The sequence below is a fragment of the Papilio xuthus genome, unplaced genomic scaffold (assembly GCF_000836235.2).
Source record: "Papilio xuthus unplaced genomic scaffold, Pxut_1.1 DF827542.1, whole genome shotgun sequence".
Taxonomy (NCBI): domain Eukaryota; kingdom Metazoa; phylum Arthropoda; class Insecta; order Lepidoptera; family Papilionidae; genus Papilio; species Papilio xuthus.
The window spans coordinates 2,130,929-2,155,634 of NW_013531107.1; the positions used below are offsets into that span (position 1 = coordinate 2,130,929).

At 32.3% G+C, this 24,706-nt stretch overlaps 3 protein-coding genes across 4 annotated transcripts in view; 2 read left to right on the forward strand and 1 right to left on the reverse strand.

Moving 5' to 3' along the window:
• The window catches only part of LOC106118996 (uncharacterized), a 37,995-nt gene extending 26,012 nt beyond the window's left edge, over window positions 1-11,983 (reverse strand). The window contains exon 1 of the mRNA XM_013313808.1: window positions 11,474-11,983. The gene's annotated coding sequence lies outside the window, so the exon portion shown is untranslated. The remainder of the gene's footprint in view (window positions 1-11,473) is intronic.
• A 2,922-nt stretch (window positions 11,984-14,905) lies between these two features.
• Window positions 14,906-18,383, forward strand: LOC106118821 (alpha-(1,3)-fucosyltransferase 6-like). Of its 2 annotated transcripts, none has more exons than XM_013313570.1 (5): window positions 14,906-15,588; window positions 16,168-16,325; window positions 16,895-17,149; window positions 17,364-17,606; window positions 17,856-18,383. In XM_013313570.1, the coding sequence occupies exons 1-5, from the start codon at window positions 15,361-15,363 to the stop codon at window positions 18,304-18,306; spliced, it is 1,335 nt and encodes a 444-aa protein (XP_013169024.1). In that variant the 5' UTR covers window positions 14,906-15,360; the 3' UTR covers window positions 18,307-18,383. The 2 variants fall into 2 exon arrangements, with proteins under 2 accessions (XP_013169024.1, XP_013169025.1); XM_013313571.1 differs by having other exon boundaries at window positions 14,907-15,330.
• A 514-nt stretch (window positions 18,384-18,897) lies between these two features.
• Window positions 18,898-23,599, forward strand: LOC106119160 (uncharacterized). The gene is made up of 9 exons (XM_013314057.1): window positions 18,898-19,214; window positions 19,372-19,550; window positions 19,850-20,041; window positions 20,132-20,268; window positions 20,538-20,789; window positions 21,483-21,614; window positions 21,947-22,048; window positions 22,252-22,424; window positions 22,724-23,599. The coding sequence occupies exons 1-9, from the start codon at window positions 19,042-19,044 to the stop codon at window positions 23,556-23,558; spliced, it is 2,175 nt and encodes a 724-aa protein (XP_013169511.1). The 5' UTR covers window positions 18,898-19,041; the 3' UTR covers window positions 23,559-23,599.
• Window positions 23,600-24,706: the final 1,107 nt, after the last annotated feature.

The following is a 24,706-nucleotide window of genomic DNA, read 5'->3' on the forward strand; positions in this document are numbered from 1 at the left end:
TGCAAACATGACGGTCATACGTATAATAACAGTTTAGGTAACTAAACACACATAATTTATAATGTTTATTTACAATGTATACTGCAATACAACCTACAATTTATTAAACCGATCAAAAATCCAACTGACTGATGCCCTAATGGATCAGACAGTGGTAGAGCCCGCTTTAACATCTTCGCACGTATTGGCCCGGCTCGCTCGGTGAAAAACCACGACCACACAGAAGACAGGCGTCAAGTGGAAGCAATTCCGCGATTCGTCTGGTGAGTGTGCGTCCCGGAGGCCTAATTTAGTCCTCTTTTCTTTCCCACTCTTTTTCTTACAAGGAAAGGATGGGAAGTGGAAGTGGACCTTCCGGATGAGAGAATGCATAGAAATGTTTTCTTTCTGTGCATCCTCTCCTCCGTCGATTAAAGGTAGGCAACGCATATGCAATTGCGTATGTCTATGGGCAACGGTCACTTCGCTATTTCAGCGATTTCAGATGGCCGCTCGCTCGTTTACCACCTTATGATATAAAAAAAGACAGCGCCATCTATTGGCTTAATTTTAAAATATCATGTTTATCGTTAATATCGTTAAAGTTTTAATAAATGTTTTTACTAAAAACGAAATCAATACTAATTACCTCTAACCATTAACATACCCCCAACCCTTTGGTACACGAAGAAAACAAGGAATATTCTCTTTTCTTAGTATACATTATATTTTCCACAGATCTTACAGACAAAAAAATATTCCTAACAACGTCCAGGTCAATGTGATAAACGAGTGAATTAGATGTGGAAAGTTGTGCAAGCGACGGTCGACTAATATTTTATTTATGAGATGTACCCTGACACTGGAGACCCTCGTCTTCAGTGTTAGTACTTGTAGCATTCGTTGTGCTATATTTGGCTCGTTCACGTACCGACACGTGTTGCCGGCTCAAAGGTCTGACATCGACTGACGTCCCCTCTCTCCGGCATGTACTTATGGCGTGTACGCTCGAGACAAACAACACTACGTTTATGCATACACTACAGTACTGAATTAAATGTTTGTTGTTCTGGACAATTACTTAAGTAACGAAACGCGACGCATCTGAAACATGTCGAGAAGCATAAATGTAATGTTTATCTAATATGATATGGTATAACTCAACTGCTAGACAATTGTATTGACACTTTAACACCGATTTTTAACCCGGTGAGAATAAATTAACCTAAATTATGAAAGTTTATTTGCTTCTCTTGTCAAAGAAAAAAATTACGCTAGACCCTGAGTTATTTTTTATTTTAACGCATTTTCTATGCCCGAGTTGGTGGATATATTTTCTGACAGAACTAAAACTTCTATAGAACGATTACAAGAATGTACAATTCGTCGGTAAAGTAGGCAAACCGACGAACGCAAAAATCGGTTTTCATTTGAAAAGAATTGAGGTCGCTGGAGCTCGTTACAGCGGTTGTATGTAGACTTTAGGTTCCATAGGAAAAAAGTTGCATCTGTGGGATTAAGGTTGGCTGAAACCTAGTTCACTCCTCGTTTATCTGTAAAATATAATTATGATTCTATTTTCAGCGCCTTGCAAAATTTATTAGTAATTTAAAAATAAAAATAATTGCTATTCAAACAAATTTATCTTTGTATTTGCACATAAAATGAATCACGGTGCTAAATACTTCTAAAATAATTTCTTGTGCGGAAATTTTAAAGATTTATCTAATAATTCAATTAGCTAATACCACATGCTACGCAAAAGAAACGAAGTATTACAAAATATAATTAGTTCGTTGCAGTTATTCTATACGGAGCGATATTTACTGAACCGGAGCCTCGTTCGCAGACACTAATCGCTTTAGTCCCGAAGGTAAGATGGTATAAAGAAATTTAATTATATTTCAACGACACAGAAAATTTCCATGCAATTTGCTACTTTTCTCCGTATTCAGCAATTTAGAGCGGATTGAAGATAAAAGTATTAATTGCGAATTAATTATGCTTTTAACATTTAGTAAATTTGTATACAACGAACTTTCATTAGATTTTTATCAGGCAAAAGTTTTGACTACTTCATGCTTAAAACATTTCGAATTTCTTACGTACTAAAGTATTTTAGACAAAAATAAGGAGTTGTCTTGCTTATGTTTTATATTTTTACGTAAGATATTTTAATTTAAAGCGCAAATAAATAATTAGTATTGTGATATCTGTACAGAATATTTATATGTAGTTTTTTTAATGTACCAACCTTTTTATTTTATCAAAAAATGAGATCTACCTTGATACTATTTCTACTATTCTAGTATACAACGTATCTCGAACTTTGTTTTATACCGACTTCGATTTTGCAACATATGGTACTGAAATAGATTTGGACGAAACTTGTCTTCTTATACGACATGGAAGATGCGAGTTTTATTTGGCACCAGCTGTAAAAGACATTTACTTAGTACTTTTTCGTATCGTATTATTGAAGGAAGGAACGAATACTTTCACCGTAAATGGACGATGCTTTATGAAATTCTTGCAATCTTTGTTACAAACTTTTTTCAAAAATTTAATAATACCTCTATTATTAGTCCATTTTGCAGAAACATTTTAAAACTTCAAAATGGGTACTTAAAATATATATATATTTGAGTTTTGATCGTACAATGTTGTAGAATAAGTAGTTTTAGACATAATAATTAGAATCTTTTGGCGCGAATGGCGCGCTTTCGTTACCAAGTCAAGTGTCAGAAACATTAGTCAGGGGACATTTTAGTAATGCTAGTGTTGTGCTAAGTATAGTAGGTAGCCTACTTCAATATCTTAAAAAAATGTCAAAAGTAATATAATACATACGTAGTCATCCAATTACTTTTGTTTTCATTTACGATTCAACATGCATTTAAAATATTGATTATCTCCACGTGTAATCCAGACAGTTATAAAAACGTGATAGTTCTGCAACGCTTAAGAGATATTTGTGTTGAGAAACGTGACCCATTTAAATCGTGCTCTTGCACCAAGTGTAGCGGAGAGCTTAGCGAGGAATCACGTACCGTCTAATGAAGTTTACACTTCTAACAAGCTCTCATGCAACGTAAGTAAAACACCTTTATGTTTTATCAATCAAGATCTACGTAGGACTTGGGATTCGAGTCGACAACCGTTCAACAAATTCTTCTTAGTTATAGACGTTAAACGTATATATTAGCAAGATTTTCACAACAACCTCATTTATTCAATCTAGACGTAAGCGATCGTTTTATTAATTTTTAAATCTCAAATATAATAATATAACCTTTACTTTTGAGTATTTTAGTGTTATTTCCATAAAAATTAGATACGTAGTATTGAAAAAACACAAAGAAATTGCGGCTTGCATACTAATGTTTCCTTTCTTTCTGACTGAAAAGATATTAACCTAACTTTGCATATTCTTTACATCCTATATAATTGTGATATAATTAAGTTTCTTCTTCCCATCTCACCTTCAGTAGTAAGCCGATTACGAGCCGTGAAAAAGGTTTTTGTTTGGGAGCAGTTTCTTTAGGAAAGGGTCCGGCAAAAGGAATTAATTTGTATTAGAGTACCCATTCACTTTATATTTAAATAGAAATGTGTATTTGGGATATAACAAGATGTTCATTAACTCTATTTAAAAAAAACGAATAACAGATATAGTACAAATATAAATTAAAATCATTATCTTACTAATATTATAAATGCGAATGTTTACATAGATGGAAGTTTGTTAAAAGGTATCTCCAGAATAACTGCATGTATCTTTGAAGTTTGGCATAGATAATACATAGTCTGGAAAAACACAGGATACTAAATGTTATCTCTGCGCGGACGCAATCGCGGGCGATAGCTAGTTTTACTTTAATTCGTGTGTCATTTGTATATAAAACGTATTTGGATCATTAATCATAAGTATAGTGCGACAAGGTTATCTGGACCGGAGAGAGAGAGGCATAGTTGGTGCGATAATTCTATCTACTTAGACATATAATATTATAGATAATAATAATCCAAAAGAAAAAAGATGAGAATGACAGTTATAGTTCGACAAAGATCTTTTGTAACTTTTTGACATTGACAGGAGGACACTAGTGAGTTGTTATAATTGAGTTAGACTTATACCCACCGGGTCATATAACTTTGTAACTAAGGCATTTTATTTTATGAATTCATATATTATTACGAGTATAACACATCATTAAATCTTATATGTTTATTTGCCTTTTTAATAAATAAAATAAATACTTTAAATTATAAGACCTAACAGTTTACTATAGTAAAATTCATTAGAGCTACTGTTGCACCCTGAAGCCATTAAAATGTTGTTGGAGTAAATTATTCATAAAATTCTGAGCCGCACCGTACAACGTTTATAAGAGCTTTTTAGTCTATTCGCTTTTATAAAATAAATGTAAATCTAAAATAGAGCACATTAGTTTCTAGGTCTCATGAGGACTATGTAATTCTGTAGTTCTTACTCAGATCTTGCTACGGCGCTAACTTTCATAGTAAATGACTCCACTCATCTTAAAGAAATATACGGTCATAGTACTATTATTAGGACTAAACGACTGTGTTATTTTTGTTTCTTAAGTTTTAAATTTTTAAAATGGATACTTTATTTTTACACGGAGGTATTTTTCAATATCAATTAAGTATGTAAAATGCAAGAAGAGCATTTCATTTAAAGATTTACGTATAAATAAAGTCAACTTATTTATGTAATTGTAGTACCGTTACATAAAGAGGTTAACTTTATCTAGTGCAGCGTTTGTGGTGAGCTGTCCCAACGATCATTAAATTTAAGTAATGTGGCGTACGTTCAACAACTGCGGGTGACCGCTTCCTTAACGTAAACTAAATAATTTAGTCATTTACCTTAATCGTCTTCTTTATCAGTTATTAAATATTTTCGACCAGTCACATACCAAGACCACGCGTGAAGTGGAAGTAATTCTCCGTTTCGTCTGATGAATGTCCTTGCCGCAGTCTAATTTTATTCCTCTTTCCCTTGTCAAAGTTTCCTAATAAGGAAAGTATGGGAAGAGTTTGGTGTAGGAGGGGACGAATCGATACGAGAAATATCCTAATTCTTTGTATCTCCTACCCCGTCTGTTAAAGGAAGGCAAGGCGGTAGTTAAAAATGTCTATGTCTATAGCAGCGGTTGCTTCCATATATCGGGGAATTTAGGTGAATGCTTGCTTCTTTACTACTTTATAATATAAACTTATATAAAACGGCTAAACTGCTCATTGAGCGACGGGCCGCGTCCGCGAATTAATACCAGTTCCACTCACCCTGGTGAAGGGCCGCCGATAGGCTCGAAACTAGTCGGTGCCGCCACCGGACGAATATACGTGAGTGTTTAGCCTATTTTATATAACTTTATTATAATGTCTCACGAAAGTTTGAAGAAGCTTATAATATATTTAAAAAAAAATATGAGATGGCTTATGTAATTCGATTAAAGGTTAGATATTTGTTTTAAAAGCAAAAGATGGAAGATAAATAAATGTGGAAGACGAAAACCTATTATTTAGATTTCATTTAAATTTGGCGTAATATTTATTTTATCAAATAGTTAAACTTTTGTATAAACTGTTCATATTTGGTATTCTAGTATTTTGATACAATATTAATATAGAATATTAAATGATAGCAAGGATTAGATACAAAGCGAAAGGCTTATAACAATAATCAGCTACTGCAAATCAATTCCATTATCCTAATATGCCTGTAAGCTCTAAATGCAAGATGTAGACTAATTTCACGCGTTAATTTTGTGCTTTAGATAAAGTGAAACTAAATGTATGATTAGCAAATATCCGACTTTGGTTTCGTATTTTCATTGATGTTCGTAATTTCACGATGTATTCACCAAGTCCCCACGATACGATAAGAATTTTTGCAAGTAAAATTTGCAGTAAAAGATAACACACTTAATTAGAAGTTTCGATAAGTAATTTGAATTTTTATCAAACCGCTTTTGCAATTTCCTCATTCATGAGTGCAGGTGATTGTTAAAACCATTTCCTAAATTAATTTGCTTTTCTTATCGTAATTTGTTTTAATGTATTATATGGTAATCATTATATCACATTATTTGCATACTGGTATTTACTAACTAGAGTCTCAGAGTATTTAAAAAAATACTGTTATCTTATACTTAAAGTGCGACTGATAACCGTGAACATTATGAAACAACCTGTATAAAACATTTTATATCTTTGTTTTCTTATAAGCGATGATATGTTTATCTAGATGTGCTACAGCCTTGAAAACCCTCTATGACAGTCTTTCCCAAAGTGGGCGATAACGCCCCCTTGTGGGCGCTGCAGGTTTCAAGTTGCGGGTTATAGTAAAAGTTTCGTTTAGGATTTTCCGTTAATATACATATATGGGTCACAATACTTAATTAATTTAATTTGAAGCTATAGTGGTTTTTAAATATGTGAAAATATGGGGGCGCTAAAAAAATATTTATTCTCAAAGTGGGCAGTAGACAAAATAAGTTTGGGAACCACTGCTCTATGTCAACGTCTCACAAATACCTCCTCCTGCGACTACGTTTACATTTATGCTTTAAATGTATGAGAATGTTGTCAGCGTCGTCAAGAGTACGGATTTTCGATCGCGCGGTCTAGAGTTCAACTATTGTCGTAAACCATATCCTAGCACAAGCCTAAATCTTAGTGGGAATGGAGTACCATTTCTAGTAAGAAATATTAGTAGATTAACAAAAAAATTTAAAATAAAATATAGTGGAAATCAATTTTGCGTTACTAATGAAATTAGAAAATTATTTATACTAACTAACACATTTGTGTAGACATTCACTATGTACACATTTGAGTAAATATAAAAATTAAATATAAAACAACGCGAGTGCAATTTAGAAGAACGAAAAGCTAGCTGGAAAAGTTCCAAAGCTTCGTTAGTAAAATAACAAACTTGCACGAAAGGTCTTTGATTTAAATAGCGTGATACTTACACAGAAAACCATATTTACATTGCACATTAACATACCGACCAGTAATATTTAGTCTATGGAATATTTACTCTGTATTCCACTTTTATGGCAAGGCAATGCAGAATTAAAGCAATTACAGTATACGAATTTATTATGATTAAAAATAGTAAACCATAATTTTATTATTTTAGCCTAGAAATCCCGTCAATCATCAGCTCACTATATATCCCTACCGAGGGGCTCGGAGCTAAGCTAGGGGTGACTACGCCATAGTTAACCACGCTGGCCCACTGTACTTCACACATATCTTTGAATTTCTTCTCAGATATGTGAAGGTTGCATCACGAAATCCCTTTATTTTGAGTTATTCTTCCGAACTAACAGTCAGTAGTCGTTGCCATTTTTAATAATAAACGCAGTTCTAATCTTACGCCTGGAAGAATACACAGGCTACTGATTAAGTTTTTTCCCGTGCGGACGGAGTCGCAGGTTACGGCTAGTAGTGTGATATTCTCTTTGGTAGAGGTTCTCGCAATTGTATATTTTTCAAATAACCTCTTTGTTATTTCGAAAAAAAAAACAAGACCACCTTATTGTGAAGAATTGCGCTCTACAAATGTACCATTTAATAACAAAAGTTTTAATGCACATCTGACCTCTATTGTTTGTTTCATACTCGGTACTATTTTTCCGTTGCGCTCCGTACGCCGCAATATTAACCTACTTTGAGATATTAAAATATGCTAACTTTGTATCATGCAAACATTGAATGAGCAGTGATTGGCTATAAAATATACTGCATATAATATATAACTTGAGTCAAAGTCAAACTAAGTAGTAAACTTCAAATATACAATTTCTTCCAGAGTATTAGTTACGAAATTAAAGAAAAATCTATTTCATAGTTTTCTTTCAATCTATAGCTTTTTGTATATTATCTATACTGATAGAGAGGAAGGGTTTCAATGTTTGTTTGCATTAAACAGGCTCCTAAATTACTTAGACGATTTGAAAAATTGACTGTTGGGAACCTACACTGTCTCCTGGTGAGGTAGGCTGTATTTATTATTAGATTTTTTTCGCGGGTAAAGGGCAACTGCTTTTAAGAGTATAATTTAATTAATTAAGAAAAATATTTCTTTCGACGAGAATGAGAGAGAATGCATTATGTTTTTCTAAAGGAAAATCTTTTTAGAATGTCATTTAACGTTAAAATTGACAAAATCTAAAGCATTTTGTTAGGTTTCTGAATGAAAGCGATCGCCCGCTCATTATCCTTTCGAGTAGCAATTTTCTTGTGACGTTTTGAGTTCCCACTCAAATTTACATTTATGTTAATGTAAGTGGCATTTCAACCTATTCTATTTCTGCCCTAATTCCTTAATAAGATGCAGTAACAATATAAAGATTTTTTTAAATTTTCTAATGTACGTGTCTAATACCCAGTTTAAAGGTTAAGCACTCGAGCACTGGATTACCGCTGGAGAAACATCCACACTGGAAAGAACGGTGAGGGTTCCAGTTGGTGCTTCCATTTTTACAGTTGTAAATTAGCGATGGATACGGAAAGTGCTTTCATTCATTTTTATCTGAGACAGTAAAATAGTATTTTTTAAATTATTTTGAAAATATTAAGTTATATTACTCTATATTCTGGCTTTAGAAAAATATGGTGAACGTAACAAATTAATAAAGGGCATTTAGTAAATAAATTCATCGTTAAAACCCCAAAAGCAATTAAAGTCACGTTCTCACAAAATACGGCAACGATTAAGTTAAGACAATAAGTACAATGGAATATTAAATCGGCTTTTCAATTGTTTTATTATGATTATAAAGTCTTTGCATTAAGGGCTTAGAATCTTTGAGCACTTTCCTTAAATTATACGGGGGCCCGTATACGTATTATTTAGAAGATTTTAAACTGTTGTAGTCACAAAACGAATAGAACGGATTAAGTCACGAAAATAATACAAAGTGTAAATTTTAAAATTCTTAAAAGCGCTAGAAGTCTTCAAATTCTTGCAATGTCTTGACACTTGACGTTCGAGTTACCTACATTGCAAGAATGTGCAAGATTTCCAGCATAAGGCACAGCAAAAGGCATATACACAGTCAGTTTCGCTGCACTGCGGAATGAAGAACGTTGTGAATTCAGTAAAGTTCTCGCCTAGCTCGACCAATGATACAGTACTATCCAAAGTTTAAAGCGGCTCCCAATTTCGCAACAGATAACAGTGCTTCCAGCTAACCACAAGCAACCATAAAGTATGAATTTTATAATACCTTGTTTGATTTGGCAGTAAACGTTGTAAACAAACTGTTTCCGCCTCAATGAGATTGCAATTTAAGGCAACAACGTTGTTTTATAGCTTCAAAAGTCTGTAGATGTACTTAAAAAGTGTTACAAATTCTTATTTTTCTTATATAATGCATTTAAAAAGTGATTAACCCAAATAATACGTAAGTATAATTTTGAAAAGTAAATCTGCCTTCTTAAATAATAATCACACACAAAAACGATTAAAATATACCTATCTGTAAATTAAAAAAAAATCTTAAAACAGCGACACAATAACATATATCCTTTAGACTATGGTACTGGCTGATAGTAATTCAAATTCCTTTGTTTTGAAATTCCTTTACAGATAGCAATGGTAAACAATTCACGGAATGTCTTAACATGAGTACTATTAGCAAAATTATCTAGCACTTAGCATCTCCGTGTCTTTAAACATGATACTGTTGAGTACGTCACTAATCGTTTTATAAATGTTATGACTTAACATGATTAAAATTATCGTGAGACATTGTTTAATCTAAAAAAAATATATGTTTCTTCTTTCTTTCTCTCTATGCAACTTCGATAGATAGTCCTAAAAAGACAAAGAGATTTCATATGCATAAAAAATATTTTTAATACTTTACATCACATTGAAATCCATAAATATTTTTAAGATATTGCCTATTTAAGTGGACGAAGAAAAAATTTTTTTCAATTAATATCATATGTCACCATTATAAGTTTACGAATGTTATGGTATTTTCTACTAGTGTTTGTATATAAAAAGTATTTTACATATAATTAAAAATTTGAAATAATTGTAGGAAATTAGTATAGAAATATAGTTACAAATTTACAAAAGTAGTGAAACAAATTTTTTAATACATTTATTGATTAACGAATTGATGATACGATTGATTATTTCCTTCAGACAGATAAGATTTCCAAAGTGTATAGGATCGATATACGAATGTCTGTAAAAACATTGTTCGAGAGGTTTATCTGGCCGTTTTAATTAAAACTGCCACCCACAACCCATGCACTACGTACGACTGGGACGATAAAATTGAATCGCTTTTCTAAATGTATTTCGTCTAGACTCCATATGGATAAGGTTTTATGTGAAAAGTATAGGCGAAAAACTACATTAATACACGCCAAAAATAAAATATGATTTTATCAATCCTAATATTTTGATAAAATGTTGAAGTGTATTTTTTTGTAGACACGTATATAAATTGTAAAAAAAATGACAAATTTCTTGATATTTTTGCAAATGAAACTATTTTGCTTATAACGGAATTAAAATATATATTACGTGCATATTCGTATAGATTAGGTTAAGCAACTTCTCTCGTAACAAAAATTTTGAATACTATTGTAAATATAATCTCTTTTGTTTTTAATATTTCATAATATTATACACCTTTGACAACCTTATTAAAAAGTCGAGTGAACTTTTCAATATAACAAGGCGTGGGATTCTTCATTAGTGTATGTTCTCGTTCTCTGGAATATTATAATATAGCGACGAGAAATATTTCTCGCTCAGATAAAGTTCACGGTAATTAAAATACGACATGAATGGAAAACTACGAGCGTTATATAAAATAGGGAGAGTCACAAGATGGAACATTCATTTCACTTCCTTCAACATTTTTTCACAATAGAATTTTATTTACTTAAAGAATTTATTTAGGTTTTTTATTTAATAATTCTGCATTATGATTACAACTATTACACAAGTATTACTACGCTTAAATACTTTTGACGAACAAAGATTACTAATGTAGCCTCCAAAATTTTACAAAATTAATTTTGGTTCTAATTACTTAAAATACAAGAGAAAAATCGTCCTATTTTATATCATCTATCAAAAAACTTTCTCACAACAGTGCTCATAAAATTCCTGCTTAATGAAAAAAAAACGAACCGCCTCCGCGTAAGAAAAATAAGACCTTTATGAAGCTACGTTAGGTTTAAAATTAACCTGGTTCAGTCTACAAAAGGCTTACGAACTTAATTTGTAGCGTAGCTCCAGTAAGTCTTCATTTAAGTAATAAAGTGCAGTGATTTTATTATTAAAATAAATTTTCAATTTTGTAATCTATGTTTTTACAGATAATTTAACAATTCGGCCTGTGAAAATTATGTACGTGCCGTACACGACGGGTTCAAGTCCCGTTGCACAACCACAATTGTTAATATTTGAAGTGGCACTTACCAACATGATGCCCCGTTCACCGCCTGTAGTCGCCTGGTCACTTTGTCGGTGTCAATCGAGTCAAGTCACTGTTAAATAGTCGAAAGGCGCCAGCGATGCTGCCCTACTGATACAACTGATGCACTATTTTCCGTAAGCACATTGTATAAGTGTCTTCGTCGAACCGAACGCGGAACCGTAAACTTAGCGACCCTGTACGCCATGAAACCGAAACGACCGATGTGTAAATTTTTCCGTCCAACTTTCGTTGTCACCCGCTGCTGACATTCAACTGGCGACTCACTGCTCTCCCCGCACAAGGCCCCGCAGGCCCCGCGCCCGACCGCGACGTTGCGGAATTTTAAACTACCCTCTTGTGCAGGATAATAAAAAAATGAGTTGGCTTACCTACATTATACTGCATATACCGCACCGCGAAATTCAAAACTACATATATGCTCTAAACTCATTGAAGATGACGAACTATAGAGCATCTGCACCGACCTTTAAATAACAATTTTCTTCTGAAACAAATAAGGTCTACTGACTGTACATACTCGTATAAAATGAATAATATTATGCTACTGTACCATTTCTTTTCCTTGGCCGTATAACTCGTTTCAAATATCTTAGCGGCTCAAGGTCACCGGCGTGCTGCGCAGTGCCTTCCCTCATATTCCGCTACGTCCCTCCACACCTAAGGTTATGTTCCGCGCAGTGTTTCGCGTGAAGTTAAGAGCCGCTAAGATATTTGCAAACAATTATAACAACAATTTACAACTACAACGGACGTATAAACCAAACCAAAGTAGTTAGACCTCCACCGGCGTTCTCATACTGTATATTCCGCATATTATAGTAGTTCTCAAGAGAATGTTATGATTTACTACACCCATTTATTAACATTTAAACCTAAATACTGTAACAGTTACTAAATTCAGCAACTCTGGCGAATAATATTACAAGCAAACAACACTTAAAAGACTGCTTTTCAATCCACAGACATTCACATCCATTAACAATAATTTGTTTAGCTGTGTCAATATTTTTAACGTTTTTGTAACGACCAAACATGAGTTCTAGTAATAAGTGAATTTCAAGACTGTCCATAAAGTAAGCACATTTTGTAGGTGTGATGCAAGATTTACGTAATACAGATAAGAAAATGCAAATGAAATTAAAACGAAAATTAGTCTTACGGTTACGTCATGCAACTAGCGAAATTTTGGTAACGCCTTTAACAAACTGCCTTGTTTTACCTATTTAGTTTGAGAGTTATTTTAGGTTAAAATGTGTTACGAAATGACATCTTAATATAATTTCAAATGGGAGTCTTGTGAAAGTAAAGAATAGTATCTTTTAGAGAACATATAATATTATTATGTAACATCTCAATGGAAAACGTAGCAATATAAAGATGTAATAATGAAACATTTTTATTAAATGTTACGCAGATGAAAAGGGCTGTAATAACGCACAAACATCTGATGCCTTCGTCAACAACTCGGAACAAATATTGTAATATGAAGTTATTGTATATTTCCTTGATCTATAAGTTATATTTAAACTTGCTGGTGCCCGCGACTACGTCTGCACGTATTTAAAGAAACTTAATTAGTATCCTATGTGTTCTTCCAGACTGTATTCTACATATATGCCAAATTTCATCAAGATCCACCCGGCCATTCTGGAGATACCATCAAACAAACAACTATTCAACCATCTAAACATTCTCATTTATAATATTAGTAAGACTGCTACATCTTTAGTCCTTCTGCAGATCGTGCAAATATATTTAATAGACGCGTTATACGTCTTGTTCAACAAATAAACACGGTAACTATTATTATTATATAACAAAATCAATATAATAAAAGTATTTTATACATAATATGTACAGATTTTAAACAACCATGCACTCTGAATAGTGCCTCGAGCAATGCAGCAATGCATTTGCAATGCAGATTTGAGCTTTGTTATCTTATCTGAATCCGTACACATTAGCCTTACAAGATTTACTGCCGACATAATATGAATCTTAATTAACTTGAAACCTAAATCTGCGTGAATCTCTATTAAAATTCATGAATCAAGACTGCTGCATCAGCTTCAACCCGCATTGTGTAAGAGTTCAAAAATCGAACTACGCAACTTCTTAATGCGGCATCCCTTTCAATGTGTTAAAAAAAGATACTGTTAGGAAGAAAATCCGACAATGTGCCGGTGTACTGGCACAACTATAGTGTTACTAAAATGTCGACGTTTATTTCCCCTCACTAATCATTCTGACATATTACTTGGTAACCAAAGCGCGCCATTAGCGCTAAAGGATTCTAACTAATATCTAAAAATACATAAAAAAAATCACAATTTCTTCAGCAGTGAAACTAAACGGAACTACGGAACTCAACGTGTAATAAAATCCTTTCGCCGCATCTGTACTAAATTCAAATAACTACAGAACAGATTTTCTTAGGTTTTTTACACTTGATAGCGCCTTTCGTGTCGATTACGTTTATTGTAAGTTGGAGTAGACAGGTAGAAGAGAAAAAAAAAACAAAACAAAAACATTTTAATTATTTATTATTACCATTGGCGTGCACTGCAACTTTCGTGACACTACAGACACTTAATTATTTCTAATTATATCTATGGTACTTTACAAAAACCTAAATATTAATTCGACCTGTTTTACATTCTTATTGTGACCTTGGTGTTTAACAGATTTAAAGCAATGAAATTTATGTCACGGACAGATAGCCATGTTAAAATTATTCGGGCATTGTTTGCCATTAAAACACTATGCGGTGTCTGTACTTACACTATATTTGTAATTACATATTTTATTATCAGTCAACATTAACAATATTTTAATTTAAAAAAGTATGTCAAGTTAACGTATAACATATGTTTAATGAAGAAATTAGATATTCAAAATCTACCAATCGTTAAAGTTCTATCAGGATAAGACCATAGGATATTATTAAGCAAGTTTTATCAGATTTATCTATAAATTTCTCTATAATAAACTCTATAAATCTCTCTAATTAACTAACTACACATTATCAAGCCCTTCAACCATCAATACTTCTCTATCAATCGTCATATCTGATTTCACTCCCTTATGCAAATAATCTTCATGAGTTATCATTGACTTCTATCATGTTTTATTTATTCATCCAGTTTCTTGGTTTCCACAGCTCTCAGTAGACATGCCTATTGTCCGGTCACAATTACTCACACCATGTTGATATATCACGTTTGATGATTGAGATCACGGAACAACATACAGAGTGTTCTAATTAAAATAAATCAATTTCTAATTAATAATAAATATGATTTCAGAAGCTATCACGATATTGTTTCCACTGACGGTTTTAAATTGGGCTCCACATTACAATTTTTTTGCAAGATTATTCTAATCATTGTAAATAAATTTCAATATTTGCTAAAATAATGATTCGGCTAACAAATTAACAACGCTGAATTGCTCAATTTGTCCAAGGTTTTGGGTATATAGCACACGTCCTTTTCAAACGTCCTGTATAAGTTATACCTGTGTCAACTTTTGATGCTATTGTTTCATTGGAAAACATTAAAACATTGTTGATTATTCAAACAGAATTTTCAATAGCGGAACAGTCAATTCCGCGTTCAGTCTGTCATCGCTTTCGTTCACTGTACTCGCTCTTTCGCGGTTTCTGTGCCTGTTAATTATCGTTATCTTCAAAGGCCGGCACCTAAATGGATATTTGTAATTATTATTGACACAACATAGCTTTACCGTGTCGTTATATCGCGTTGTTTTTATCAGTGATAAAACAGTGATACAGAAACGCATACCGTGTTCAGATTGAAGTGGTCCTTTCTAAAAATGTGTACGTGAAATATGAATTTAAGGAATAGAAATGAAGAATAGAACTTGTGTGTTATACCTCAAGCGTTTAGCTCTAAACAAGTTTATTGTGCTTATAATATTTTTCAGTATTTTCGTAATCATCTATGAATACACCTTGTACAAAGACACAAATAATTTAAGTCAAACTGAAGAAAATTTTAATTTAGAAAATATAAGCCCTTTTGATGAAGTTAAGTTTCACGAGAAGATTGTTAATTCATATTATAATAGAAGAAAGGTGAACGATTATAAGTTATACAAACATATTACTAGCTTAAGGCACTGCTCTATTTTATTTTTAATTGAAACATAATTTAAAGTCAGTGAACATTGAAAGTGGAGTGCAACATCTGCCGAGTTCACGGAAAAAGAGATTTTCTCAATATAAATAACTAAAAATTGATAAAATATGTGACGAAACGTATAAGTAAAAATCTATGCTTATTCGTGAGTTTATAAAATAATACGAAATTAAGAAGCTTATTTTGTTTGAACAAACTGTAGGATAGCAAGATTGTTTTTGAAAAAAGAACAATGGCGTATTTTTGGATGAATTAATTCCCAGTTCTCCCTCTCTTATGCCATCCTCTTTACTTCCTGATATAACACAAAGTCTACTTTCTACTTTTTCTGTTTCATATATTATCTTCCCCTGTTTTTCTTCTATTATTGTGGTTATAAGTTCGTAGTATCGTATAAAAAGATTACAAAGGTCTAACAAAACTATAATGTCTACCATTTTAGTTAAAAAGAGTTGAATATAATATAAGACACATATTTAGCTTAGTAAGTTAAAAGTTCTTTAAATTGTTTCCAGGAATGGAGAACATCAAATTTAGGGACTATTTTATTCAAGAAAGCTGACATTAATGTATATAGAAAAAAGGCCAACGAAAATAAAACATTCATAGTTGTGATTTGGAAATACTGGAACTGGCTACAAAATCGCCATATGCATAGCTTTGGAGCATCAAAGTAAGTTTCAACAATTTTCTTCCTTTAACCATTATGTTCGTTTTGTATAGAATACCATACATACAACTTTATAAAAATGTACGATCACTATAAAATAATTTTTAACTTAGTTTTATTTTAAATTTATTTTTTGCTTTACTTCAAAAAAGAAATCTTGCCACAATAAGGGTAATATAGAAGTGTTAATTACAATGATGCAAACAACGATAAGCGTTATTCTGCAGAGAAGTAGATGAACCTAATGAAATCTCACGTTATCGTTAAATATACGGAATTATATCTAATATTACAATCTCACTAATAAATATCTCACTAAATGTGAATTTTTGGATAGATGTTTGCTTAAAGTTATCTCCGTAATGGCTGCATGGATCTCGTTGAAAATTGGCATAGATACAGAACAGATAGGCTTCCAATTAAGTTTTTTTTAAATTCCGCACGAACAGAGTCGTGGGCGACAGCTACTTTAATATAAATTAGAATCATCTAACCTCTTTGTACAAAATTAAACCCTCACTATCCCGATCGTAACCTTTTTATAGAAACATTTATTTTATTGATGATTACAGGAAAGATATCTCATTAGAAGGATGCAGTGTCAATAATTGTGTATTTCCAAAGGATGATCAAGATTTTGATTCAGCGGATGCTGTAGTTGTTCATGTACAACACGGATTATTTCCAAATAACACAAAGCAACGGAACCCAGACCAAAGATGGATATTCCTTAGCGATGAATCACCGGTGCATGCTTTCTTTCAATCAGAGCGTCGGATAAAGCTGCAGGATCTAGCGTATATGTTTAACTGGTCAATGACATATAGGTTTGTAAAATTAAAAAAAAACTATTATGCCTTAAAATTAATTAAAACCTCTTTGGTTATAACAACAAGTTATTTATTTTAATTTATCTAATTAGAGTTACAGTATCTAATTGTGGATACATCTTAAATAGAAAAGGGACTAAGATAATCCATAATGTAATTGTTATTTCGTTAGTAGATAAATCTCACACTTTGTTTTTATTTTTTCTTTCAGATCAGAATCCGATGTGCCAGTACCATACGGAAGAACTATACCATTGTCAAAACCAATCGTAGAAAATGCCGAAATCCCAATAACTAATATTATACCCAACTGGAGTAAGAAACGTCAAGATGTTTTAGCGGCAATTTTAATATCACACTGTGGCATTTCATTTAGAATACAATATGTGAATGAATTAAAGAAACATCTCAACCTCGATGTGCACGGTTCTTGTTCGGAAAATCACAAGGATAGGTACAAAATATTAACTTGATTCTAAATAATAAACGGTAAAACAGAATAAATAGTTACTAACCATTACATCTTGTGGGATTCGTTACGTATAATTTATTGCATTACATAATTATCCCTCCATAAAACTAAGATAAAAAAAGCCCATTGCAACATAAACGAATGGGTAGCAAAAAACACGCGTTAAAATCCGTAAGCCTTAACATTTTATTTAAATTTATCCTTAATATAAATTTATTGCATTTTTTACAGCTGCCCGGGACATTTTCGAGCCGATTGTCCAATAATATCTGAATATTTATTTTACTTAGTATTCGAAAATTCTAAATGCGAAGAGTATTTGACTGAGAAATCATTTTATCACGCATATTCTAAAGGTGCTATCCCAGTGATAATGGGTCCAACGGTGGAAGAATGTGAAAAACTTTTGCCTCCGGATTCATTTTTACATGTTGATAACTATGACACGCCCGAGGAACTTGCGATAGAAATTATTAATATCAGCAAAGACATGCCAAGACTACTTCTGTATCACGAATGGCGCAGACACTTTCAAGTTGTCAACGAACACGGATATTTTGGTTCTAAATCTCAACATTATTGCAGAATCTGTGAAGCATTAAATTATAATGATCAAGACGTCAAAATTTATGACGAAGATATGCTAAGACCATTTTTTGACATGTCATCAGCATGTAGATAGTGCTATTTAAATGCATTAAATCGATTCCTGGTTGTTGTAATGATTTTGTTAAACAATAATAAAAATTTATCTTTCTCTGTGAGAATATTATTTTCAAATGGTAACTTGTAACGGCACACGTTTAACTGTTTTCAACTTTTGAACACTATACTACTATCACTTATCGACTTTCTATCAAAAATTAAAAATGGCGCATAAAAAAGTTAAAAGATGACAAAACAAAACCTGCCGCTGGCGCCACATCCTTTCGGCTGTCACTAATTCTCCTCATTGTGTTTCCCTACCATAGTGGGGCTTAGATATACAGAGCACAACTCATACCCTAAGTTTGAATTTTGCCTAAATTTATGCTAATTGAGAGAAAATCGGTCTTCGACCTAAATTTATTTATATCGCAACGCAAAATAAATATTAATATTTTGTTACTTTCTTGTTAGTTAACAATTATTTTAGTTTTATAGTTTCTACAAATAACAATGAAAAGCAGAAAAGTGAACAATTTTTAGCTGTTTGGTCACTTTTAATTTAGAGACTGGCAATCTCTAAGCTCAATGTCATTGTCTATTGTTTGTTGAAACAATTTGTCATAACAATTTTTCCATTTTGCATCATTATTGAATTCACGACCTTTCATTTTCGGGAAGGTGTTATTTTTTAATTTTCCATCATAGTTGTGTTGGCTGTGAAAATCCAATTAATTCTTTATAAGTGTATGTGCCCCATAAAGTGCTTAAAATGGAAAATGATATTAATTTTCACAATTTGCGACTTGATTTGAATCGAGAAATGGAAACAGAAAATAGTGTTTTAACTGAAAATGGACAGACGGAAAATGTAGAAGTAAAATTATCTCCTGTACAAATACAACAAGAATATTTTGAAAACTTACCTGATTGTGATTGGGTTAAGTAAGTAAGCTATTTATTTTTAATACCTATAAATTATTTTTTTTTACTTCACTTTATTCGACATATAATTTATAATTTTCCCATACCCAAAATTATGCATTAAAAACTGGTGCATCACAATTACATAATATTTATTGTTATTACTCTGTTATTACAGATATGAGAAAAGTAATAGAAATTACCTTTTGCAAAATATAGCATTTGCTCTTTTTGGCGGGCCAAGTTTTGAAGGAGATTTATTGAATAATACAGATTACAGAGAAGTGCAACTGGAAGGGTATACATCAAGGCAGAAAGAACAAGTTATGAAAATACATGATAAAATATGTGAACAAAGTAGGTATTAAATAAGTCCTTGAACAAAATGATGTCATAGTTACTAAATATAAATATTACGAAATAAATTTAGGTTTAATATTTTCACAAGCAAATGTAAGCAGGTTCTTACTACAAAGTATATTTGCTACTATAAAATACTAGTCAAATCTCTTCCTCCACCTTCCTTTTATTTTTCCCTATACTTTAAAAGAATAGCTGTTTAATGAAACATATTATGCATAAATAATTATGTTTCTCATTTAAAAACATATCTGTATTAGTTTTATATTATTTATAAAATAATTCTTTTGTTGCAGGCAAATATTCTCAAAATGATGAAGACATTTTTATGTCAATACTTTTAATTGTATGTGCAAAGCCTAAACCAGTGAAATTTTATCAACTTGAACCAGAAAGTCATTGGCTGGACCTACATCAACGGAATGACATTGATATTTGGTGTACAGCTGTCTTCAGAGTTAGAAAATGTATACCAACCACAGTTAACGGTATGTTTTAGAATAAATAGTTGCAAATTTAAAATTTTATGTGGAGTTAATCAACTAGATATCAATTGTTATATGCAAACATTTTTCCAGCAAAACCATGTAGGCTTTTCATTGATGATAATGCAAGAGTTTATCAGGATTGGGATTCATATTTAAAAAATAATACACTACCTAAATGTGTCATAATTGTGCCGGAAAATGGTGAATATGGGGGTGTCATTATTGAGGTATGTCCTAATGTTACATTTTTTATTAAATAATTCTCAAAAATGATATTCAATTAATTTAAATAAATAAATCATGAAACAGAGTAGAGGTTAATACTTAAATTTTTGTTTAGGACATTAAAAACTACTTGCTTTGCAGTCCATTGTAGTAGTTCGGTTTGACTTAGATATCTTGACAGTCTCCGATCTTATCGGACCATTATATTACCACTATACCAGTTTTTTTTTTACTTTGAGGACATTAACATTTGGTATTTATCATATTTCAGGGTGAAGAAATTGCTGTTAAATTAACAGTTGCACCGTCACCTGCTCTTGGTATTAAAGCAAAAGTATTAAGTTCTGTGGACACAGCTAGTACAGTAGCGTCATTGGGAGCGGTCGGAGTGCTGGGAGCTGCGGTATTCACTCCTATCGGACCGGCTGTTTTAGTTGGTGCCACTGTAGCTACGGTGGCCACTGGAGTATATGGGCTATTCCGTTCCTCTCTACATTTACATGATAGACGGACACATGAACAGGTATTTTTATATATTTTTTTGGATTATTTACCTTAATAGTAGTCATATGAGTTGATTAGTGGTAAAATAAATAAAGTGGACACTACTATCATAGGTTTTCTGTTGTAGCTACTGTACATTTTAAAAATATAAATTAGAGATAAGTCATGGTTATGCATCCTTATCTTTCAATTGATAGTTTGTCGTTCAAAGATAACCGTAACCAACCGACAAATCCTTGTTAATGTATTGATAAGAGTCCTTTTACGCACTAATTATAATTGATTAGTACAAGAGGCAATTTTTATTTTTTTTTGATTACACAAACAGTACAAAGACAATTATGATGCAACAATACAAAAGTTCATCAGCACTATTGTGCACAATATTTTGTGACATCATAGCTGTCAAATCGAAAAAAATTAAAATTAATACTATTTAAAATTATGACCTGCCTGATACAATGATTGCCTTTGCCTTATTAAAATATCTTTATATATATAATTCTTCTGTGAGTGTGTACGTCACTAAACTTCTCTCAAACGACTGGACCGATTTTGATGAAATTTTTTGTGTGTGTTCAAAGGGTTCTGGGAATGGTTTAGATTCACAATTTTCATCAAATATTAACTTCATATTAATTTGTTCAAATTAAAGACGTGTAGACAGGATCTGTCGGGTCCGCTAGTATATATATATATATATATATTATAGACTATTAGTCCAACGGACGCAGAGGCGCGAGGTAGTTGGATCAACATCGCTACTTCAAGCGTAGGTTTGGCAGCGAGTGCTGCGGCCGGACTCCTCTCGCGCTCCGCAGCCGCCGGCAGTAACCTGACAAAGGTTAGTATACACAAACTCATTTCATGGGATAGTATAATATAATCTGCAGTTCCTTAATTTTTGTAGTGGCTGATTATAATTAAGAAAACAGTGAATTAAAATTTAAATGCTGCCTTAACTCTAACATCTCAACTACTTATCTTAATTGCTATGATTCATATGTAATGCTTTTTAATACTTCGCTACTGCGATTCTGTATGGCCAACATTGGCATTTTACTGTGCCTGAATCTTTATTAATTCGTTTTTTTTTTCAATTTGACGTCCACCTAGGAGGGGGGCAGAGCCCCCACATATATACACGTTTTAATATTGAAATATTTAACTTTGCAGACTGGTCAGGCGTTGACTATCTCAGTGGACTTACTTCGTCACGCCAACATATTTACGGGCGGAGTTGGCGTCGCTAACAGTCTCCTTGGTATGATTCTTAAAGTAAGTCAAATTATTATAAAACCAGGACTGAAACTTTTCATTCCCCTAGGGAGCAGTTTTTGCTACCAAAAAATTGCACATGTTCTTTCGAACTGTGATTTTGTGTATTTACAAGTCTATACATTTTGTCATTCCTAATAAGACTCATGAAACCATTGCTTCTTTCATATTGGCAAAATATCATTGTAATAATTTGTTCACAGTACCGCAAACATGGCGAGACGCCCAATAAATTGGAGCTGTTCCAATTCTCGGCCGCTATATTGTTCTTCTGTCATGGCGTCATGTCTAACCGCACCGCGCAGAACATTATAGAGGATGCTCAGACCAACACCATCAATGAATATAGAACGACGCTTAGAAGCAACAGGCATAGGTGAGTTCAAGATGTCAAAAACACAAGGGCGAAATTTGTTTTGTGTTTTGCTTCATGAGTGAGGTACCGAAAATTTTATAACAAACTTTTCTAAATAGGATTTGATTGGGGTGGGATGATAGGAAAAACAAATTTACTTTTTTGTCTCTCATCAGGCAACACTTTATTGTTATTGTTGTCTTTGAGTAGCTGGGTAGTCTATGGGTAGTGTGGGTTGCGTGATCAGGTGAACCGTTTTATGAAACAAGGTGTAAAATATACATTTTTTTAGTGTCACTAACAATTTTTGTAATTTCTAGAAAAATATTCGACAAAATAAGCGCCGAATCAAGAAGAGTACAAGGCACTATCCAAGGTAACGTTGAAGTTATCAAAGGTATTAAAACTATCGCTAACAAAGATCAATTCTTTGCCGATGTTTTAAGAATAAACAAAGATGTTAATCAACACAAATTGCGAATATCAATGACATCAGACGGACAGGTGAATTTGAACGCACAACACAAATTCAATCCCACGGAACTCTCTGGTATTGGTAAGGAAGTTAGATCTGAACTGTTTAGTAATTTAGGTCCAGCTAATGTTACAACAAGAAATGTTTCAACAAAACTTACACCTACTTTCTCTGTAGCACAAAATCCTAATACAGAAGAGAACGGTTTTCTTGTTGGTATTCACCCGGGTGAAGTTATAAGAATCGGTACATATCTGGTAAGAGTCAGTGCTAGTGGGGCTGAAGATATTTCTAGGCTACTCGAGGATTTAAGCCAGGAAGTCTACGCTAACCTTATGACAATTTGTCTCAATATACTTTCAAAGTTATTATACGAAGAGATTGCTCGCTTAAAACTTTTGAGTCCCGAAGACGATTTGATAGTCCAAATTGTAAAATTCGTTTTTAATTATTTAAAACAGGAAAGGCCTTTGGGTGATCCATGCTGGGATAATGATAATGGTATAGTTATTATATTGAAAGAATTTTTCCAAGATGGAGTCATTCAAAGTAATACAATTTTACATTTAAAAGATCGACTCTTAGATTGGGTTAATCGTGAAATTTCTGATAGACATTTACGATTTCCTTCAAAGAAGCAAAGCATATGTAATATTTGTACGGGGGTACGTTTTGGGTAATTATTTTTTTTTTAATAAAATATATCAGTGTAAAATTTATATTTTGAAAAAAAAAACGCTTCCAGATATAGATATAGAAAATTATGAAAATTTCTTAATTTATCTGATAAATATTTTAATAGCTTATAAATTAATGCGTCTTGTATATATTATATATATATACATAATAGCTTATATAAACAATTTCCAATAGTTGTTAAAATTTAATTTTATTAAAATTACCAAAATTTTATGTTCCTATGTTTTGACCAAATAAAATACAATTTAATCTAGAATGTAATAAAATTTTATATAAACATAATATGGGACGAAATCTTCAATTTGAAACATATCAAAATATGTCAGATTTGTTATTATTTATATACAATTTTTTATATTTGTACACTATAGAGTAAAAATATCTCATTTTGTACTTGTGGCGGTATTTTATATATTTTATATAGTATATAATAGTTTAGTATATAGTTTATGTAAAGTGGGAAAGATATTATTTTGAAGTATATCAGTGATATAAATGCACTAAATAAATGCCTGCTTTCTCTTCTTACTTTTATAAACGTTTTTAACGAACTATAACAAACCACTAACCGTTGGTTTCTAAGTCCAAAATCTTTGTAAAACATATTGTCATCCCTGTCTTTCATCTTTGACAAAACAGTGATAACCATATGTTTTAAACGGGGATTTTGGTTTCGAAAACCTACTGTTAATAGATTATTATATAAAGATGAGTATTCGCTGAATAAACGTCCATACAAAAAACATTTATATCTCAATTACGATATTTTGTATGGATTTTTCGTCAGTGGAAATGCACGGTTATGATAGTAATTTAAGTGCACTGTGACTATGTAACTTTGTAACATTAGTGCCTTCATATAATAATATCTCCTACAGAGTAGGGTTTTAAATGCAATTTATTATGTATGTTATGGAATTTATATTCATTTTAATAAATCATATTTATTACAAAAGATTGTTTGTATACTTAAACCGAGAACTCCATTGTACAACCCTGAAATTTTCCAAAAGTTCAGGTCGTATAGAGTTGAACCATCGATGTATGCCAACTAAATTCGCAGCTCATGGCTCATTGCGATGTATACTATAACAGCCAACGCGCTACGCGCCGCCTGGTGACTCGCAAC

Bases quoted from the DNA above. Each gene is read 5' to 3' on its own strand.
- LOC106119160 (XM_013314057.1), top strand. From the start codon at position 19,042: ATGGAAAATGATATTAATTTTCACAATTTGCGACTTGATTTGAATCGA. The intron at 20,269-20,537 runs GTATGTCCTAAT...ATCATATTTCAG, and splicing joins ATGGGGGTGTCATTATTGAG to GGTGAAGAAATTGCTGTTAA. The intron at 22,425-22,723 runs GTGAGTTCAAGA...TGTAATTTCTAG, and splicing joins CTTAGAAGCAACAGGCATAG to AAAAATATTCGACAAAATAA.
- LOC106118821 (XM_013313570.1), top strand. From the start codon at position 15,361: ATGAAGAATAGAACTTGTGTGTTATACCTCAAGCGTTTAGCTCTAAAC. The intron at 15,589-16,167 runs GTGAACGATTAT...AATTGTTTCCAG, and splicing joins CATATTATAATAGAAGAAAG to GAATGGAGAACATCAAATTT. The intron at 17,150-17,363 runs GTTTGTAAAATT...TTTTTCTTTCAG, and splicing joins AACTGGTCAATGACATATAG to ATCAGAATCCGATGTGCCAG.